Source organism: Narcine bancroftii, chromosome 7, assembly GCF_036971445.1.
Source record: "Narcine bancroftii isolate sNarBan1 chromosome 7, sNarBan1.hap1, whole genome shotgun sequence".
NCBI lineage: Eukaryota > Metazoa > Chordata > Chondrichthyes > Torpediniformes > Narcinidae > Narcine > Narcine bancroftii.
In genome coordinates, this window is record NC_091475.1 from 66,470,763 (window position 1) to 66,488,772 (window position 18,010).

Sequence of the window (18,010 nt, forward strand, 5' to 3'; positions counted from 1 at the left end):
AAGCGTGCAATAAGGGAACAGCTGTCATCATGGGAGGGGGGTTGGAAGAGACACAAACTTGTATATATACTCATAAAGAGAATGAATATATGTGAACTCCCATTGTTGGTAGGACACTGAATATGGCTGTACAAGCTTGTGTGAAAATATAAATAAAATATTTTTTAAAAAAATGTCAAATGGTTGTACATGGTCGAAATGTTCTCAGGTGAAGCTATTTCAATGGAAGGAGTATTGTAGGAAAGGCAGGATGAGCCGAGAGTGTGGATTGGTACATGGAATTTATGACATTGTGGACATAAGTGAAACTTACTTGCAGGAGGGGCAGGACTGGCAGCTCTATGATTGAGGGTTCCGTTGTTTCATGTGTGATAGAGCGGGAGGGGTAAAATCGCTCATTAGGGAAAATATATAGCTATGTTCAGACAGGACACATTGACAGGATAGGCTAATTGATGAAACAGTTGAGGAACAGTGGAAGATTTTCAAAGAAATATTTTGTAATGCTCAACAAAAATATATTCTGGTCAGGATAAAGGGCAGCAAGGGAGGGAAAAATCAACCGTGGTTAACAAAGGAAATAAAGGAGAGCATAAAATTGAAGGTGCAGGTGTACAAAGCTGCAAAGAGCAGTGGCAAACTGGAAGATTGGGATAACTTTAAGAGACAACTAGAGGTTACAAAGCAGGTAATAAGAAATGGGAAAAAGAATTATGAAAGTAAATTGGCACATAATATAAAAACAGAAAGCAAAAAAATTTATAAATATATAAATCGGAAGAGGGTGGCCAGAGTTAACATAGGACCCTTGGAGGATGAGAAAAGAAAACTGGTAGCAAAAAATGAGGAAATGGCCGAGGCATTGAACAAATATTTTGTGTCAGTCTTCACGGTGGAAGACACCTCCAGCATGCCAAGTGCGGAGTTAAGGATGCGAATGTTGGGGAGGGCCTTGATAAATTAGTTGTTACAAAGGAAGTAGTAATGGAGAAACTAATATCCTGATGATATGCATCCAAGGGTTCTGAAGGAAATGGCAGAAGTTATAGTTGATGCATTGGTGGTCATATGACCAAAATTCCTTGGATTCTGGGCTTGTCCCGGCAGAATGGAAGACAGCAAATGTCACGCCAAATTTTAAGGAGGGATGTAGGCAGAAGACTGGAAATTATCGGTCAATTAGCTTGACGTCTGTAGTTGGTAAAATGCTTGAAGCCGTCATTAAAGATGAAATAGTGAAACTTTTGCAACGTAAGGGTTCAATCAGGCAGATGCAGCATGGTTTTAGAAAGGGAAGATCTTATTTGACAAACTTGTTAGGATTCTTTGAGGATAAAATGGGTGTGGAGGATAGAGGGTAACAGGTTGATGTTGTATATTTGGATTTCCAGAAAGCGTTTGATAAGGTGCCACACAAGAGACTTATCAATAAGTTACAGGAAAGTGGAGTCCGAGGAAGTATATTGGCATGGATCGAAAATTGGTTGTCTGACAGGAGGCAGAGAGTCAGAATAAGTGGGAGTTTTTCAGGTTGGCAGAGAGTGGTAAATGGGGTGCCGCAGGGGTCGGTGCTAGGCCTACAACTGTTCATCATTTACATTGATGACTTGGAGGAGGGGACAAAATGTGGTGTAGCCAAGTTTGCGGATGACACCAAATTGAGTGGAAGAGCAAATTGTAATGAGGATGTAGAGAGTCTGCAGAGGGATATAGTTAAGTTGGATGAGTGGGCAAAGGTCTGGCAGATGGAGAACAATGTTAGTAAGTGTGAGGTTATCCATTTTGGCAAGAAAAATAAAAGAGCTGAATATTATTTAAAGGGAGTTGTTCAGAGGGACTTGGGAGTGCTTGTGGATGAATCGCAAAAAGTTAGGTTGCAGGTGCAGCAGGTTATTAAGAAGGCAAATGGAATGTTGTCCTTCATTGCTAGAGGAATTGAATTCAGAAGTAGGGAGGTAATTTTGCAACTGTATAAGGTACTGGTGAGACCGCACCTGGAGTACTGTGTCCAGTTCTGGTCTCTATATTTGAGGAAGGATATACTGGCTTTGGAGACGGTCCAGAGGAGGTTTACTAGGTTGATCCCTGGGATGAAGGGGTTGACTTATGATAAAAGATTAAATCGTTTAGGATTGTATTCGCTCGAGTTCAGAAGAATGAGAGGAGATCTTATAGAAACATATAGGACTATGAAGGTTATGGATAGGATAGATGTAGGAAGATTTTTTGAGCTGGCCGGGGAAACTAAAACAAGAGGACACAGTGTCAAGATTCGGGGAAGTAGATTTAGGACAGAGATGAGGAAAAATAGTTTTCCCACAGAGTAGTGAATGTTTGGAATCCTCTATCCAGGGAAGTGGTTGAGGCTGCTTCATTAGACATATTTAAAATTCGGTTAGATAAATTTTTACATGATAGAGAAATTAGGGGATATGGGGAGAAGGCAGGTAGGTGGAGTTAGGTCATAAATGAGATCAGCCATGATCTTATTGAATGGCAGAGCAGGCTCGATGGGCCATTTTTGGTCTACTCCTGTTCCTACTTCCTATGTTTCTATGTTCCTATGACAGACCAGAGGGCTCGTCTACTGATGCTACATAGATGGAATTGAGGAACGGGAAAGGAATGACCACACTCATTGCATTGCAAGAATTGTAGGAGTAAACTGTAGGGAGATAGCAGACTGCTGCAGGAAACAGAATGTTGTAATAGTAGGAGATTTCAACTTTCCACATAGTGATTGGGACTCCCAAACCATAAAAGGGCTAGACGGCTTGGAGTTTGTCAAATGTGTTCAGGAAAGTTTCCTAAATCAATATATGGAGGTACGGTTTACTGGATCTCATATTAGGGAACAAGACGGGACAGGTGACAGAAGTATTTTTGTGTCCAGTGTTTATAATGCCATTTGTATCAAGTTAGTTGTGGAGAAGGATAGATCTTGACCTTGGGTTCAGATTCTAAGCTAGATAAAGGCCAATTTTGAGGAAATGAGAAAGGATCTGGAAAGTTTGGATGGGGATAAATTGTTTTTCGGCAAGGATGTGCGTGGTAAGTGCAAGGCCGTTAAAAGTGGAATTTTGAGTATTGAATTTTGAATTGTATGTTCCATCAGGATTAAAGGCACAATGAACAAATGCAGGGAATGTTGATTTTTGAAGGATACTGGTGATCTGGTTAAGAAGAAGAGAGAGCAGTCTTACAGTATAGGCAACAAGGGGCAAATGAGGTGCATGAGGAAGATAAAAAAGCTTAAGGACAAAATCAGGAAGGCTAAAAGTCAAGAGATTGCTTTGGTAGACAATGTGAAGAAAAATTCAAAGATATATTGAGAGGAAAGGGATAGTAAAAAACAAAATTGTTCCACTTGAAGATCAGAGTGGATGGTTTTGTATGGACCCAGAGAGATGGGGGAGACCTTTAATCCTCAATGAATTCCTGAAGCACAGCACTAGTCACAGGCCCCAAGTCTGAAAAGCAATCATCCACCACTACACTCTGGCTTCTACCATAAAGATAAAGTTCAATCCAGTTAACTATCTCACCATGAATAACAGGCATCTGAATCTTCCTGACTAACCGCCTATGTGGGACCTTTTCAAAGGCATTTCTAAAGTCAATGTAGGCAACATCCACAGCTTTTCCTTCTTCAACATTCCTGGTAACCTCTTCGAAAAGATTGATTAAACATAACTTACCATGTACAAAGGCACATTGACTATCCCTGATCACTCTCTTCCTATCCAAATATTTGCATATCATAGTGCCAGAGGATTGGAGGGTAGCTCATGATGTTGCATTTTTTAAAAAAAACCTCCAACAGTAACCTAGAAAATTATAGGCCGGTGAGACTGATGTCAGTAGTAGGTCAATTATTGGAATGCTTCCTTTGAGATCGGATATAGAAGAATTTGAATAGCAAGAGAGTGGTTAGGGATAGTCAACATGCCTTTGTACATGGTAAGTCATGTTTAACCAATCTTTTTGAGGAGATTACCAGGAAAGTTGATGAAGAAAAGTCTGTTGGTGTTGTTTACATTGACTTTAGAAAGGCCTTTGACAAGGTCCCAGATGGAAGGTTAGTATGGAAGATTCAGATATTTGTTATTCATGGTAAGGTAGTAAACTGGATTAGACATTGTCAGAATCAGAATTTGTTGTCATGAACAAGTCATGAAATTTGGTGTTTTGCGACAGCATCATAGTGTAAACTTATATATTATAACCATCTTGCAATGTTACTATATAAAAATAATTGCATGAGAAGTAAGGCAATGTCTTTGGTTCAGTGATTATTCAGGAATCTGATGCCAGTAGGGAAGAAGCTGTCCTTGTTCCACTGAGTGGTCATCTTTAGGCTCCTGTACTTTTTTCCCCAATGGTAGCAGAGTGAAGAGGGCACGGCCTGGGTGGTGGGGTCTATGAGGATAGAGGCTGCTTTTTTAAGACACCACTTCATGTAGATTTCCTTGATGGAGTGAAGTCTGGTCCCTGTGATGTCGCAGGCTGAGTTAACAACCCTCTGGAGTTTATTATTGTCCTGAGAGTTGATGCCTTCATACCTGACAGTGATGCAACCTGCCAGAATGCTCTCCATGGTACACCTGTAGAAATTTACGAGAGTCTTCGGTGACATACCAAATCTCCTCAGACACTTCACAAGGTACAAACACTGGTGAGCCTTCTTTGTGATTGCATCAACATGGAGGCTCCACAACAGATCCTCATAGATGTTGACACCCAGGAATTTGAAGTTCTTGACCCTCTCCACTATTGAGCCGTCAGTGAGGACTAGGTTGTGTTCCCCTGACTTCCTCCTGAAATCCAGAATCATCTCTTTGGTTTGGATAATGATGAGCGCAAAGTTATTGTCGTTACACCATTCAACGGGCTGACAAACTATATGGGAGAAGACAGAATTTAGTGGTGCATGAATGCTTTTCAGATTGGAGGCCTGTGACTTGTGGTGTGCTTTAGGGATCAATGCTGGGACCATTGATGTTTGTCAACTACATCAATGATCTGGTTAATGATGTGGTAAATTTTGCATATTGGCCTTCATAAATGGTAATATTTTATAAGACATCTGAGGCCAAATATAGAGTATTTTGTGCAGTTCTGGTCACCTAACTGCAGGAAAGATGTCATTAAAGAGCAGCAGAGAGGATCACCCTTTTCCCAATTGACGTGATGCTTGAAGAGGGCTCGCAAAATCATTGAGGACCCTTCCATTCCATCATTCAGCTACTGATGGCAGGGTTGGCTAGTGACTAGTGCAATGCTATTACGGCACTTGTGAGTTGGGTTTGAATCCCATGCTGTCTGTAATATGTTTGTATGTTCTCCCTGTGTCTGTGTGGTTTTCCTCTGGCCACACTTCAAAACTTATGAGGGTTGAAGATTAATTGGGTGTAATTGGATGGCACAGGCTCGTGTGCTGTATGTTTTCTTAGACATACAGCATGGTAATAGACCATTTCGGAGCACAAGCCCATGTTGCCCAGTTACACTCAATTGATCTACAACCCCCAGTAGGTTTTTGAACAGTGGGAGGAAACCAGTGCCCCTGGGGAAACCCCATGCAGACATGGGGACAATGTATAACATAGTTACAAACTGCAGATTACAAACCCTGGTCCCGATCACTCGCATTATAACAGCATTTTGCTTGCCACTATGCTAACTGTGCCATGTCTGTATGTCTACTCCCATCAGGAAAGAGTTATGTTAGAGAAGCTAATAACGTCGCTAAGTAAATTCTGATTCTACTACCTGCAATGAATTATCAGATATAGTGGTGAACCAGAGTCACTAAAGGAATTAGTTTATTCAAGCCCTTAAATCACCTTGTCATTGAAGGCAAAGGGCCAAATACTTGAAAATGTGAGTAAACGGAAGGGTGGCCACTGGTGTGTTGGGCCTAATGACTCATCTCCATTCTTTTTGACTCAGTGTCTCAAATTGAAACAATTTACAATTTCCATATAAATCCTGCTGCACAGCAGAATTTTCAGTCAGTGAAGCTTTAACTCTTAAATAGTTATCATTATTTGTAGGCCATACATTTTATACATATTATTTAATCCCACATTGCCACGGAGTAACAGAAGATTTTAAAAATTCTACTGCTGACAATCATTCTATACCCTTTCATTGTCCATCAAACCTGTAAAGTTATTTTTCCCAGCAGGGTAGGTTAGGGTTGCATCTGAATGCAGAGCAAATGGTGAGATGAGGTCATTCTGCGTTTATCATTAACAGTAAGTAAATACAGCTTGGTAATGAAAGCCATTGAATGTGTATACCTGTGCAGCTTGAGCTTACAAATAATGGTTCAGTCATTAAATAACTATATAACCACATAACAATTACTGCATGGAAACAGGCCATCTCAGCCCCTCTAGTCCACACCGAACCAAATCCACTCCTCTTGTCCCACCTACCTGCACCCCTCCATTCCCCTCCCATCCATATACCCATCCTATTTTTCTTTAAATGACAAAATGGACCCTGCTGCCATTAATTTTCCCGGAAGCGCATTCCACATAGCCACCCATCTCGGAGTGAGGTTGCTCCCCCTCAAGTTACTTCTAAACTTTTGCCCCATAACTCTTAACTCATGATCTCTTGTTTCAATCTTCCCTACTCTCAATGGAAATAGCCTATCCACATCAACTCTATCTATCCCCCTCATAATTGTAAATAATTCTATCAAATCCCTTCTCAACCTTCTACGCTCCAAGGAATAAAGACCTAATCTGCTCTATCATTCTTTGTAATTAGATTCTGAAACCCAGGTAACATTTTTGTAAATCTTCTCTGCACTCTCTACCTTGTTGATATCCTTCCTATAATGAACAGTTATACAGCCTTGAACAGTTTCAACATCACGTCCCAACTCCTGTATTCTATGCATTGATTTATAAAGGCCAACATTCCAAAAGCCTTCTTCAACACCCTACCCACATGAGATTCTACCTTCAGGGAACGATGCACCGTTATTCCGAGATCTTTCTGCTCCACTGCATTCCTCAATGCCCTCCTCTATACTATGTATGTCCTGTTTTGATTATTCCTTCCAAAATTAAGCACCACACTTCTCAGAATTAAACTCCATCTGCCATCTTTCAGCCCACTCTCTTAGGCAGTCCAAATCCCTCTGCACTCTTTGAAAAGCTTCTTCGTTATCCACAATTCCACCTATTTTTGTATCATTTGCATATTTACCAATCCGATTTACCTCCCCATCATCCAGATCATTAATGACAAACAGCGATGGACCCAATACAGATCCCTGAGGCACACCGCTTGTCACCGGCCTCCAGGCTGACAAACAGTTATCAGCTACAACTCTCTGGCATCTCCCTTTCAGCCTCTGCTGAATCCATTTACGCAGAACCTTATTAAAGGCCTTACTGAAGTCCATATAGACAACATTCACTTCTCTACCCTCATCAACATTCCTAGTCACCTCTTCAAAAAATTCAACAAGATTGGTCAAACCATGACCTTCTACACACAAATCTATGTTGAGTGTTCCTGATCAGACCCTGTCTCTCCAGATACTTATATATACACTAACTCTAAGAACGCTTTCCATTAATTTACCTACCACAGATGTCAAACATACAGGCCTATAATTGCTAGGTTTGCTTCTCAAACATATTTTAAACAAAGGAACCACCAATCCTCCGCCATTATACTCTTCTCTAATGACATTTGAAAAATCACTGTCGGAGCCTCTGCTATTTGGTAGAGTGGCGAGGTGGAAGAGGCGGCGACTGGAGCTCGGGCGGTATTGTGAGGAGGAGGAGGAGCAAATTGGAGGTAAAGACTAAGGTAAGCCTATACATTTTAATGCTTACCAGGGCTTGGGCCAATTTGGTTAGAGCAGCAAGGCAGAGGAGGTGGCGACTAGAGCTCAAGTGGTGTTGTGAGGAGGAGGAGCGAGTTGGAGGTAAAGACTAAGCTAAGCCTATAAATTCTAGTGCTTACCGGAGCTCGGGCCTATTTAGTTAGAGTGGCGAGGTGGAAGAGGCGTTGACCAGACTTCAGGCGGTGATGTAAGGAGGTGGACCGAGTTGGAGGTAAAGACTAAGTCAAACCTATAAATTTTAGTGCTTACCGGGGCTTGGGCCTATTTGGTTAGAGCAGCAAGGCAGAGGAGGTGGTGACTAGAGCTCGGGTGGTGTTGTGAGAAGGAAGAGGAGCATGGAGAGAGTGACAGGGTTATTTGGTCAAGGGCCAATAAAAGGAGGGCTCAGGGGCAAAGGAGCAGCCAGTGAGGAGTGACCCAGTGAGTGAACGGGCCAGTGAAGGAGTGGGGCTTCAACGTTTTAGCTCGAGAGGCTTGGGCGAGCAGAGGCTAAGGACGAGCATATCTGGATTAAGGTAAGATTGTATATTTGTCACTATTATCTTTTTGTTTTTTTTCTCTTTGTAAGGTGAGGGGCAAGTGAGCAGTTTGCTGTTCTCAGTGTCAGATGTGGGAGGTCCTGGAGTTTTCTAGCCTCCCAGACATCCACGTCTGCACTAAGTGTGCTGAGCTGCAGTGTCTCAGGGACCGTGCTAGATACTGGAGCTGCAGCTTGATGACCTCACTCTGGTCAGGAAGAGTGAGGCTGTCATAGAAAGGAGCTATAGCCAAGTGATCCCACCAGGACCATGGGAGGAGGATCAGTGGGTTAAAGTTAGGAGAGGGAAAGGGAAGAGACAGGTACAAGAGAGGGCCCCTGTGCCTTTAGTCCTTAACAATAGGTATTCCTCCTTAAATACTGTTGGGGGGTATAGTCAGGCTGGGGAAAGCATCAGTGGCTGTACCTTGGGCACAGGGTCAGCCTCTGTAGCCCAAGAGAGTTGGGAAAAGAAGAGGAGGGCAATAGTTATAGGGGATTCAATGGTCAGGAGGACAGATCGGGGATTTTGTGGATATGATAAAGAAAACCAGATGGTGGTTTGCCTCCCTGGTGCCAGGGTCCGGGATGTAGCTTCTCGTGTCCAAGACATCCTAAGGGGGAGGGTAATGAGCCAGAAGTCATGGTACATGTTGGTACCAACAAAATAAGGAGGAAGAGTGAAGTGGTCCTAAAAAATGAAAATAGAGAGTTATGTCAGGAGCTAAAAAGAAGGACCGCGAATGGGGTCATCTCTGGATTACTTCCTGTGCCTTGCGATAGCAAGGGCAAGAATAGTATCAGGTGGAGGATGAATGTGTGGCTAAAGGGGTGGAGTAAGGGGCAGGGATTTGAGAGCTTGGATCACTGGGGCCTATTTTGGGGAAGGTGGGACCTGTACCAACCAGATGGATTACATCTGAATCCCAGAGGGACCAGGATCCTGGTGGGGGCATTTTCTAGGGCTACTGAGGTGGTTTTAAACTAGTATGGTTGGGGGAAGGGGTCCATATTAAAGGGAACAACAAAGAGAAGGTTTGTCAGTAAAGAGAGAAGGCTTGTAGACAAAATTTGGAGGTGGAAAGGCAGATAATTGAGGAGGTAAGGGAATGGTGCTATGATGGAGGGGGGATGATTGTAATAAATTGTCCGCAAAGATCGGGAAAAGCAGAAGATAAAATGTGGGAAATCTCTGAAATGCAATTACTTTAATACTAGGAGTATTGTACGGAAGGTGGACAAGCTGAAAATGTGGATAGACACTTGGCAGTATGATGTGCTGGTGATTAGTGAGACGTGGTTGCAGGACAGATGTCACTGGCAGCTAAATATTCCGGGATTTCATTGCTTCAGGTGTGATATAATTGGAGGGGTTGGGTGGGGGTGGAGTTTGTGGCATTGCTTGTCAGGAAAAATATTACAGCGGTGCTAATGTGAGATTGGAGGGCTTGTCAAGGGAGGCGGTATGGGTGGAATTTAAAAAATGGAAAAGGAGAAGTTACAATTATAGAGATGTATTATAGAGCATTTAGTGGGGAGCAAGAAATAGAGGAGAAAATGTGTAAGGAAATAGCTGAGATTTGCAATAAAAACAGGGTTGAGGTACCCACTATAGAAGGGGCAGTGTTGGATCTACTGTTGGGGAATGAGATAGGGCAGGTGACAGGGGTGTGTTGGGGAGCACTTAGGATCCAGTGATCATGGTACCATTACTTACAATATAATTATGGAAAGGAATATGTCTGGTCCGATGATGAAGGTTTTAATGGGGGAAAGCCAGATCTGATGAAATGAGAAAGGATTTACAAGGAGTGGTTTGGGTTGATTTGTTTTATGGGAAGAAGGTAGAGGAGAATTGCAAGACATTTAAAGGTGAGATTTTGAGGATACAGAATCTTTATGTTCCTGTTAGGATAAATGGCAGGGCCAAAAGTTCGAGAGAGCTGTGGTTGTCAAGGGAGATTTGGAAGTTGGTTCAAGATAAAAGGGAGGCCTACATTAAATATCAGAAACAAGGTATAAATGAGATGCTTGGAAAATACATAGATTGTATAAAGAAGCTGAAGAAATAAATTAGGAAAGCGAAAAGAAGGTACAAGGTGGCTATAGCGAACAGGGTGAAAGGAAATCTGAAGAGACTTTACAAATGTGTGAATAGCAAAAGGAGAGTGAAGGATAAATTTGGTCCCTTTGAGAATCAGAGCGGACAAATGTGTGTGGAGCTGAATGAGATGGGGGAGATATTAAATTAGTTATTCTCGTCAGTATTCACTAGGGAAAAGGATATGGAATCGTGTAGGATAAGTGAGGCAAAAGGAGTGTGCAGTTCTGGTCCCCAAATTATAGGAAGGATATCAATAAGGTGGAAAGGGTGCAGAGGAGATTTACTAAAATGTTGCCTGGATTGCAGTATCTAGAATGCAAAGAAAGATTGAGTAGACTGGGTCTTTACTCATTGGAGCGTAGAAAGTTGATGGGAGATTTGATAGAGGTATTTAAAATGATGAGGGTAGATGTGAATAGCCCCTTCCCCTTGAGGGTAGGTGAGATTGGAATGAAGGGTCATGAGTTAAGGGTTATGGGAAATACTTTAGAACTAACATAAGAGGAAGCTTCTTCACTCAGAGTGGTAGCTGAGTGGAATGACCTGAGTGGAAGAGGTGTGGTCAATTTTGTAATTTAAGAGAAGGTTGGATGAGTGCGTGGATGGGAGGGTGTTGGAAGGTTATGAATAGGGAGCAGGTAGGTGGCACTAGTGGAGATCAGTTAAATCCGTCCGGACTAGAAGGGCCTGTTTCCGTACTGCAATTGTTATACGGTTATATTTTCTCACTAACGTCTCTCAAATTCCTGGGGAAAATCCCATCGGGACTTGGAGATTTATCCACCTTTATAAGCTTCAAAAGCTCCAGTACTTCCTCTTTCTTAATCACTATAGTCTCCATAATTACCTTCTTTGCTTCCTTTACCCTGCACAATTCAATATCCTTCTCCCTAGTGAATACTGAAGAAAAAAAATTGTTTAAGATCTCCCCATCTCATTTGGTTCCACACACAGTTTTCTCAAAGGGACCAATTTTATCCCCCACTCTCCTTTTGCTATTAACATATTTGTAAAAACCTTTTGGATTTATTTTCACCCTGCTTGCTGTTGCCACCTTGTACCTTCTTTTAGCTTTTCTAATTTCTTTCTTAATTTTTTTTTACATTCAATGTATTCTCCAAACATCTCCTTGTTTCTTATATTTATTGCAGGTCTCCCTATTTTTTCGAATTGTTTCTAATATCCCTTGAAAACCAAGGCTCTCTCAAACCTTTGAGCCTGCCTTTCAATTAACAGGAACATAAAGATTTCGTACCCTCAAAATCTCACCTTTAAAAGACCTCCATTTCTCTACTACATCCTGCCCATAAAACAAATCATCCCAATATGCTCCTCGTAAATCCATTCACATCTCCTCAAATCTAGCTTTTCCCCACTCAAAAACCTTAACCCTAAGCCCTGACCTTTCCATAATTACATTGAAGGCATTAATTACATTAATGGCATTATGATCTCTGGCCCCGAGATGCTCACTGACACATACCTCTGTCACCTGACCTATCTCATTCCCCAACAATAGATCCAAAACTGCCCCTTCTCTAGTCGGTACCTCTACATATTGCTGTAAAAAACTATCCAGCACACATTTTACAAACTCCAATCCATCCAGCCCCATCACAGAATGGGTTTCCCTATCTATTTTTGGAAAATTAAAATCTCCCACAATCACATCCCTGTGATTATTACAAATATCTGGTATTCTCCTACAAATTTGCTCCTCTCATTCTCGTACCCCATTAGATGGTCTATAATACACCCCTATAAGTGTAACTACCCCTTTCCCATTCCTTATTCCACCCGTACAGCCTCCCTGGACAAGCCCTCTAATCTATCCTGCCTAAGCACTGCTGTAATATTTTCTCTGACAAGCAATGCAACACCACTCCCTCTTGCACCTCCGATTCTACCACACCTAAAGCAACGAAATCCAGGCATATTTAACTGCCAATCACATCCCTCCCACAACCATGTTTCACTAATCGCTACCACGTCATACTGCCAAATGTCTATCCACACCCTCAGCTCATCCACCTTCTTACAATGCTCCTAGAATTAAAATATATGCATTTCAGAGATTTCCCACTTCTTACTGTTTGCTTGCCCCTGTCTTTACAAACAACTCTATTATGTTCTTTTTCTATCTTCTCCCCTCCATCTTCATACAGAGCATCTCTATTAACTGCCTTTCCACCCTCTAACACTGTCTACAAGCTTTCTCTGTTTGCAAACTAACCTTCTCCTGCTGTTCTCTTCCATTTGGTTCCCTCCCCCAACCATTCTGGGTTAAAGTCTCCTGAGTAGCCTTAGCAAATGTCCCTGTCAGGATCCTAGTTCCCTTGGGATTCAAGTGCAACCCGTTCTTTCTGGACAGGTCACATCTACCCCAAAAATGGTCCCAGTGATCCAGAAACCTGAATCCTTGCCCTTGCTTCACCCCTTCAGCCACACATTTATCCTCCACCTCATTCTATCCCTGCTCTCACTGTCACATGGTTCAGGCAGTAATCCTGAGATTACTTCCTTTGTGGTCCATCTTTTCAACTCCCTACCTAACTCCCTGTACTTACTTTTCAGGACTTCAGGACTTCTCTCTTCCTCCCTACGTCATATAGCACAACCTCTGGCTGGAAGGAAAACCACCGTCCAGTTATCCTTATTGCATCCACAGAATTCCCTATCTATCCTCCTAATACTGAGTAATGTGACTACTGCCCTCCTCTTCCTTTCTCTACCCTCCTGAGCCACAGGGGCTGACCCTGTGCCAGAGGTACACCCACTGTTGCTTTCCCCAGCTAGGCTGTCCTCCCCAACAGTACTAAGGAGGAGTACTTATTATTGAGGGTTACAAACATAGGGGTCCTCTCTAGCCCCTTACTCTTCCCCTTCCCTCTCCTAACTGTAACTCACCGATACTCTTCCCGTGACCCTGGTGAAACCACCTGGCTGTAACTCCTATCTATGACATCCTCACTCTCCCTGACCAGAGTAAGGTCATCGAGCTGGAGCTCCAGTTCCCTAACACAGCTAATTTAGTCACAGCTCAGTACACCTGGCGCAGATATGGACGTCCTCGCCTGAGCTACTAGGCTCAAGCCCCGGTAAGCACTTGAATTTTAAAAGTCCTTACCTTGCCTTCACTCTCTCCTTGCTCCTCCTCCACTGGACTCTTCCAACTCCTCTAACACCTCACCCGAACTAGTAGGCTAACTATTAAATGTGTTGGTTCACATCACCAGGTACAATGTTGACCTCCGGAACAATCATTGCAAAGTTTGCACAAAATCCTTGCAACTGTGTGGATTTCCTTGGGGTTCCCCAGGTATCTCCCACATCCTAACAGGTAACTTGCCCTGAATGTGGTGGTTGTAATATCTGAGGGGGCTAGGGGGTATTAGAAAAAGAACAGAACAGTGCAGAAACAGACCCTTCAGCAACATGTCTGCACTGGATACAATGTTCAAACCATTTCTCCCTGCATACTCACGAGTCTATCCAGAAGGCTCTTCAACACTACTATTGTATTGTACCCGCTTTCACCACTATTCTTGGCAGCCCATTCCAACCATCAACCACTCTCTAGCCAAAAGTTTTCCCTTCACCTCCTCTAAACTTCCCCTTCCCCCTCACCTTAAATATCCTTTGGTACGTGAAATTTGGACTAGGAATGGAAATTTGTAGTTTCTTTATTGCAGGGCTGAACAGTTGACTCAATCACAGACACTGCTAAAATAAATCATACTGACTTTAAGAAAAATCATCAACAGAAGTTCACTTTGGATGATGCATAAGCACTCAGTATGTTTAAGTTGACAGCAACTTTACTCTAGGCCCATCGTGCTCATCACCACTCAAAGCAACAGATCTACAGATAGAGGATTAATTAAACAATAACTGCTTTCTTTCTCTCCTGGAGTCTCTCCCTTTCCATATCACTCTCTCTTCTTCCCTCCAGCTCTCACTCCCTTTCCTTCCCTCTCCTGTCAGAGAGCTACTCGTTCCACTTTCATCTCAGGTTTTCTCTTTTGCCCTCCAGCCAAATACACCTATGACCTCCTCCCTGTTAACCTGTGTTCCTCCCCACTGTCCCTTCATCTTTTCTCTCCTCTCCTCCTATCTTTTTATCCAGTTATCTGCCTGTTTTTTGCTACACCTTCCTGAAGGGCTCAAGCTTAAAATATTGGTTACCCTTCCCTTCCTATGGTGTGACCTGCTGTGTTTCTCCATCATGCCTGTGAATTGTACATTTTTCTTGACTGATGGACCTGAGAACCTGGACATGCTCACAATGAAATCAATCTGGGTAACTCCCTCTGGAAACACAATTTGTATCCATTCTATACCTGTGGTATTGGCCTTACAGTCGGCTTTGAAAGGATTTACATAAACCATTCCAATGTCGAGGGACCAAGAAGATGGAGAAGCTGTTATTGTTCTCATTGGAACAGTGGGATTTGGAATCCTCAAGTATGTGAAAGAGGGACACAAAAAAGACTGCAGATGCTAGAATTTTGAGCAAAACCAGTTGTGGAGAAAGTCACCAGACATTGAGGCAAAGCAATAAGAATAATGTACAAGCAATAAAATTTTAGTTTAATTTTACATCATGTTCAGTGAAGAGACTGTGGGCTGAGGGTCACTCTGAGGACTTCAAACATACTTTTTCTCCCACAAGTCTTTTCAATGCCAACTTGAGAATTTTAATTGAGAATTAAAGAATGAACAGGCAAAGAATTCGGCAGTTAATATGAATGTGGACTTTCTATCGAGTCCCATCCACAGATACAAAGATGACAGAAAGTCAACTCTCATAGAATATTAACATAGAAAACAGATTCAGGGTGTTCACCTTAGCTGACACATGCATGCTGTTCTCTTGCATGTTCATAATGGCGTCAGAAATCTTCACATCAATTGGATAGATGACTGCTTCAATGTTGAAGGGCCCATCAAACCTTTCTGCTACCAGTAGCATAGCATCTGTCAAAAAAAGAGATATGACAGGTATGAAACAAGACTTTTTCCTAAGCTGTGGATGAGTTATGACTGTGGAAGGTGCGGGTGAGATGTAACTTGAAGGTGTGGGTGAGATGTGACTGGAAGGTGTGGGTAAAATATGAATGGAAGGTGTGGGTGCAATGTGAATCTGGAAGGTGTGGGTGAGATGTGACTGTGAAATGTGTTGGGGAGATGTGACTGGAAGGTGAGGGTGAGATATAACTGGAGAAGGTGTGGGTGAGATGTGACTGTGGAAAGTGTGGGTGAGATGTGGATGTGAAAGGTGTTGGTCAGATGTGACTGTCTAATTGTGGGTTAGATGTGACTGGAAGGTGTGGGTGAGAAATCACTGGAAGGTGTGGGTAGATGTGACTCTGGAAGGTGAGTGTGAGATGTGACTGTGGAAGGTGCTGGTGAGATGTGGGTGGAAGTTGTGGATGAGATTTGAGTGCGGATGTTGTTGGTGAGATATGTCTGTGGAAGTTGTTGGTGAGATGTGACTGTGGATGGTGTTGATGAAATGTGACTGAAAGTTGTGGATGAGATGCGAATGTAGGAGGTGGGGGTGAGATGTGACTGTCGAAGGTGTGGGTGAGATGTGACTGAGGAAGGTGTTGGTCAGATGTGACTGTGGAAGGTGTGGTTGAGATGTGACAGTGAAAGGTATGGATGAGATGTGACTGGAAGAGATGTATTAGATGTGACTGTGGAAGATGCTGGTGAGATATGACAGTGGAATTTAGGTGCGATTTGACTGTGGAAGGTGTGGGTGAGATGTGACTGGAAGTTGAGGGTGCAATGTGACTAATGAAGGTGTGGGTGAGATGAGACTGTGGAAGGTGTGTAGATGAGATGTGACTGTGGAAGGTATGGGTGAGATGTGGTTGTGGAAAGTGTGGTTGAGATGTGACTGGAAGGTGTGGATGAAATGTGACTGTGAATGTGGTGGGTGAGATGTATTTGAGGAAGGAGTGGGTGAGATAAGTCTGTAGATAGTATGGGAGATATTTAGCTGGAAGGTGTGGATGATATGTGACTGGAAGGTGAGTGTGAGATGTGACTGTGGAAGGTGTTGGTAACATGTGACTGGAAGGTATGGGTGAGATGTGACTGGAAGTTGAGTGTGAGATGTCACCGTGGAAGTGTTGGTGAGATGTGACTGGAAGGTATGGGTGAGATGTGACTGGAAGGTGAGTGTGAAATATGACTGTGGAAGGCATTGGAGAGATGTGGCTGGAAGCTGTGGATGGGATGCGAATGTAGGAGGTGGGGGTGAGATGTGACTGTCGAAGGTGTGGGTGAGATGTGACTGAGGAAGGTGTTGGTCAGATGTGACTGTGGAAGGTGTGGTTGAGATGTGACAGTGAAAGGTGTGGATGAGATGTGACTGGAAGAGATGTATTAGATGTGACTGTGGAAGATGCTGGTGAGATATGACAGTGGAATTTAGGTGCGATTTGACTGTGGAAGGTGTGGGTGAGATGTGACTGGAAGTTGAGGGTGCAATGTGACTAATGAAGGTGTGGGTGAGATGAGACTGTGGAAGGTGTGTAGATGAGATGTGACTGTGGAAGGTATGGGTGAGATGTGGTTGTGGAAAGTGTGGTTGAGATGTGACTGGAAGGTGTGGATGAAATGTGACTGTGAATGTGGTGGGTGAGATGTATTTGAGGAAGGAGTGGGTGAGATAAGTCTGTAGATAGTATGGGAGAGATTTGGCTGGAAGGTGTGGATGATATGTGACTGGAAGGTGAGTGTGAGATGTGACTGTGGAAGGTGTTGGTAACATGTGACTGGAAGGTATGGGTGAGATGTGACTGGAAGTTGAGTGTGAGATGTCACCGTGGAAGTGTTGGTGAGATGTGACTGGAAGGTATGGGTGAGATGTGACTGGAAGGTGAGTGTGAAATATGACTGTGGAAGGCATTGGAGAGATGTGGCTGGAAGCTGTGGATGGGATGTGACTGTGGATGGTGTGGGTGAGATGTGACTGGAAAGTGTGGATGAGATCTGAATGGAAAGTGTGGGTGTGATGTGAATGTGGGAAGTGTGGATGAGATATGACTGTGAAAGGTGTGGGTGAGATGTGACTGCAAGATGTGTATTAGGTGTGACTGTGGAAGATGCTGGTGAGATGTGACAGTGGAAGGTTAGGTGAAATGTGACTGTGGAAGGTGTGGGAGAGACGTGACATGAAGGTGAGGGTGAAATGTGACTAATGAAGGTGTGGGTGAGATGAGACTGTGGAAGGTGCGGGTTATGTGCTACTATTGAATATGTGGGTGAGATGTGGCAGTGAAAGGTGTGGGTGAGATGTGTCAGTGGAATATGGGGATGAGATGTGACTCACAAAGGTGTGGGTGAGGTGTGACTGGAAGTTCTGGGTGAGATGTGACTGGAGAAGGTGTTGGTGAGATGTGGCTGAGGCATACCTTTGTCAGATGCGTTTGGAAAGTTTGGGTGATATGTGACATTAGAGGTGTGGTTAGATGTGACTGTGTAAAGTGTTGGTGAGATG

General features: G+C 43.2%; 1 protein-coding gene across 2 annotated transcripts in view; it reads right to left on the minus strand.

The window, feature by feature from the left end:
• LOC138738985 (glypican-6-like) overlaps window positions 1-18,010 on the minus strand; it is a 699,276-nt gene that overhangs the window by 79,843 nt on the left and 601,423 nt on the right. For both annotated transcript variants that reach the window (XM_069890288.1, XM_069890289.1), the window contains one exon: window positions 15,344-15,474. In XM_069890288.1, the coding sequence (XP_069746389.1) occupies window positions 15,344-15,474 (131 nt within the window). The remainder of the gene's footprint in view (window positions 1-15,343; window positions 15,475-18,010) is intronic.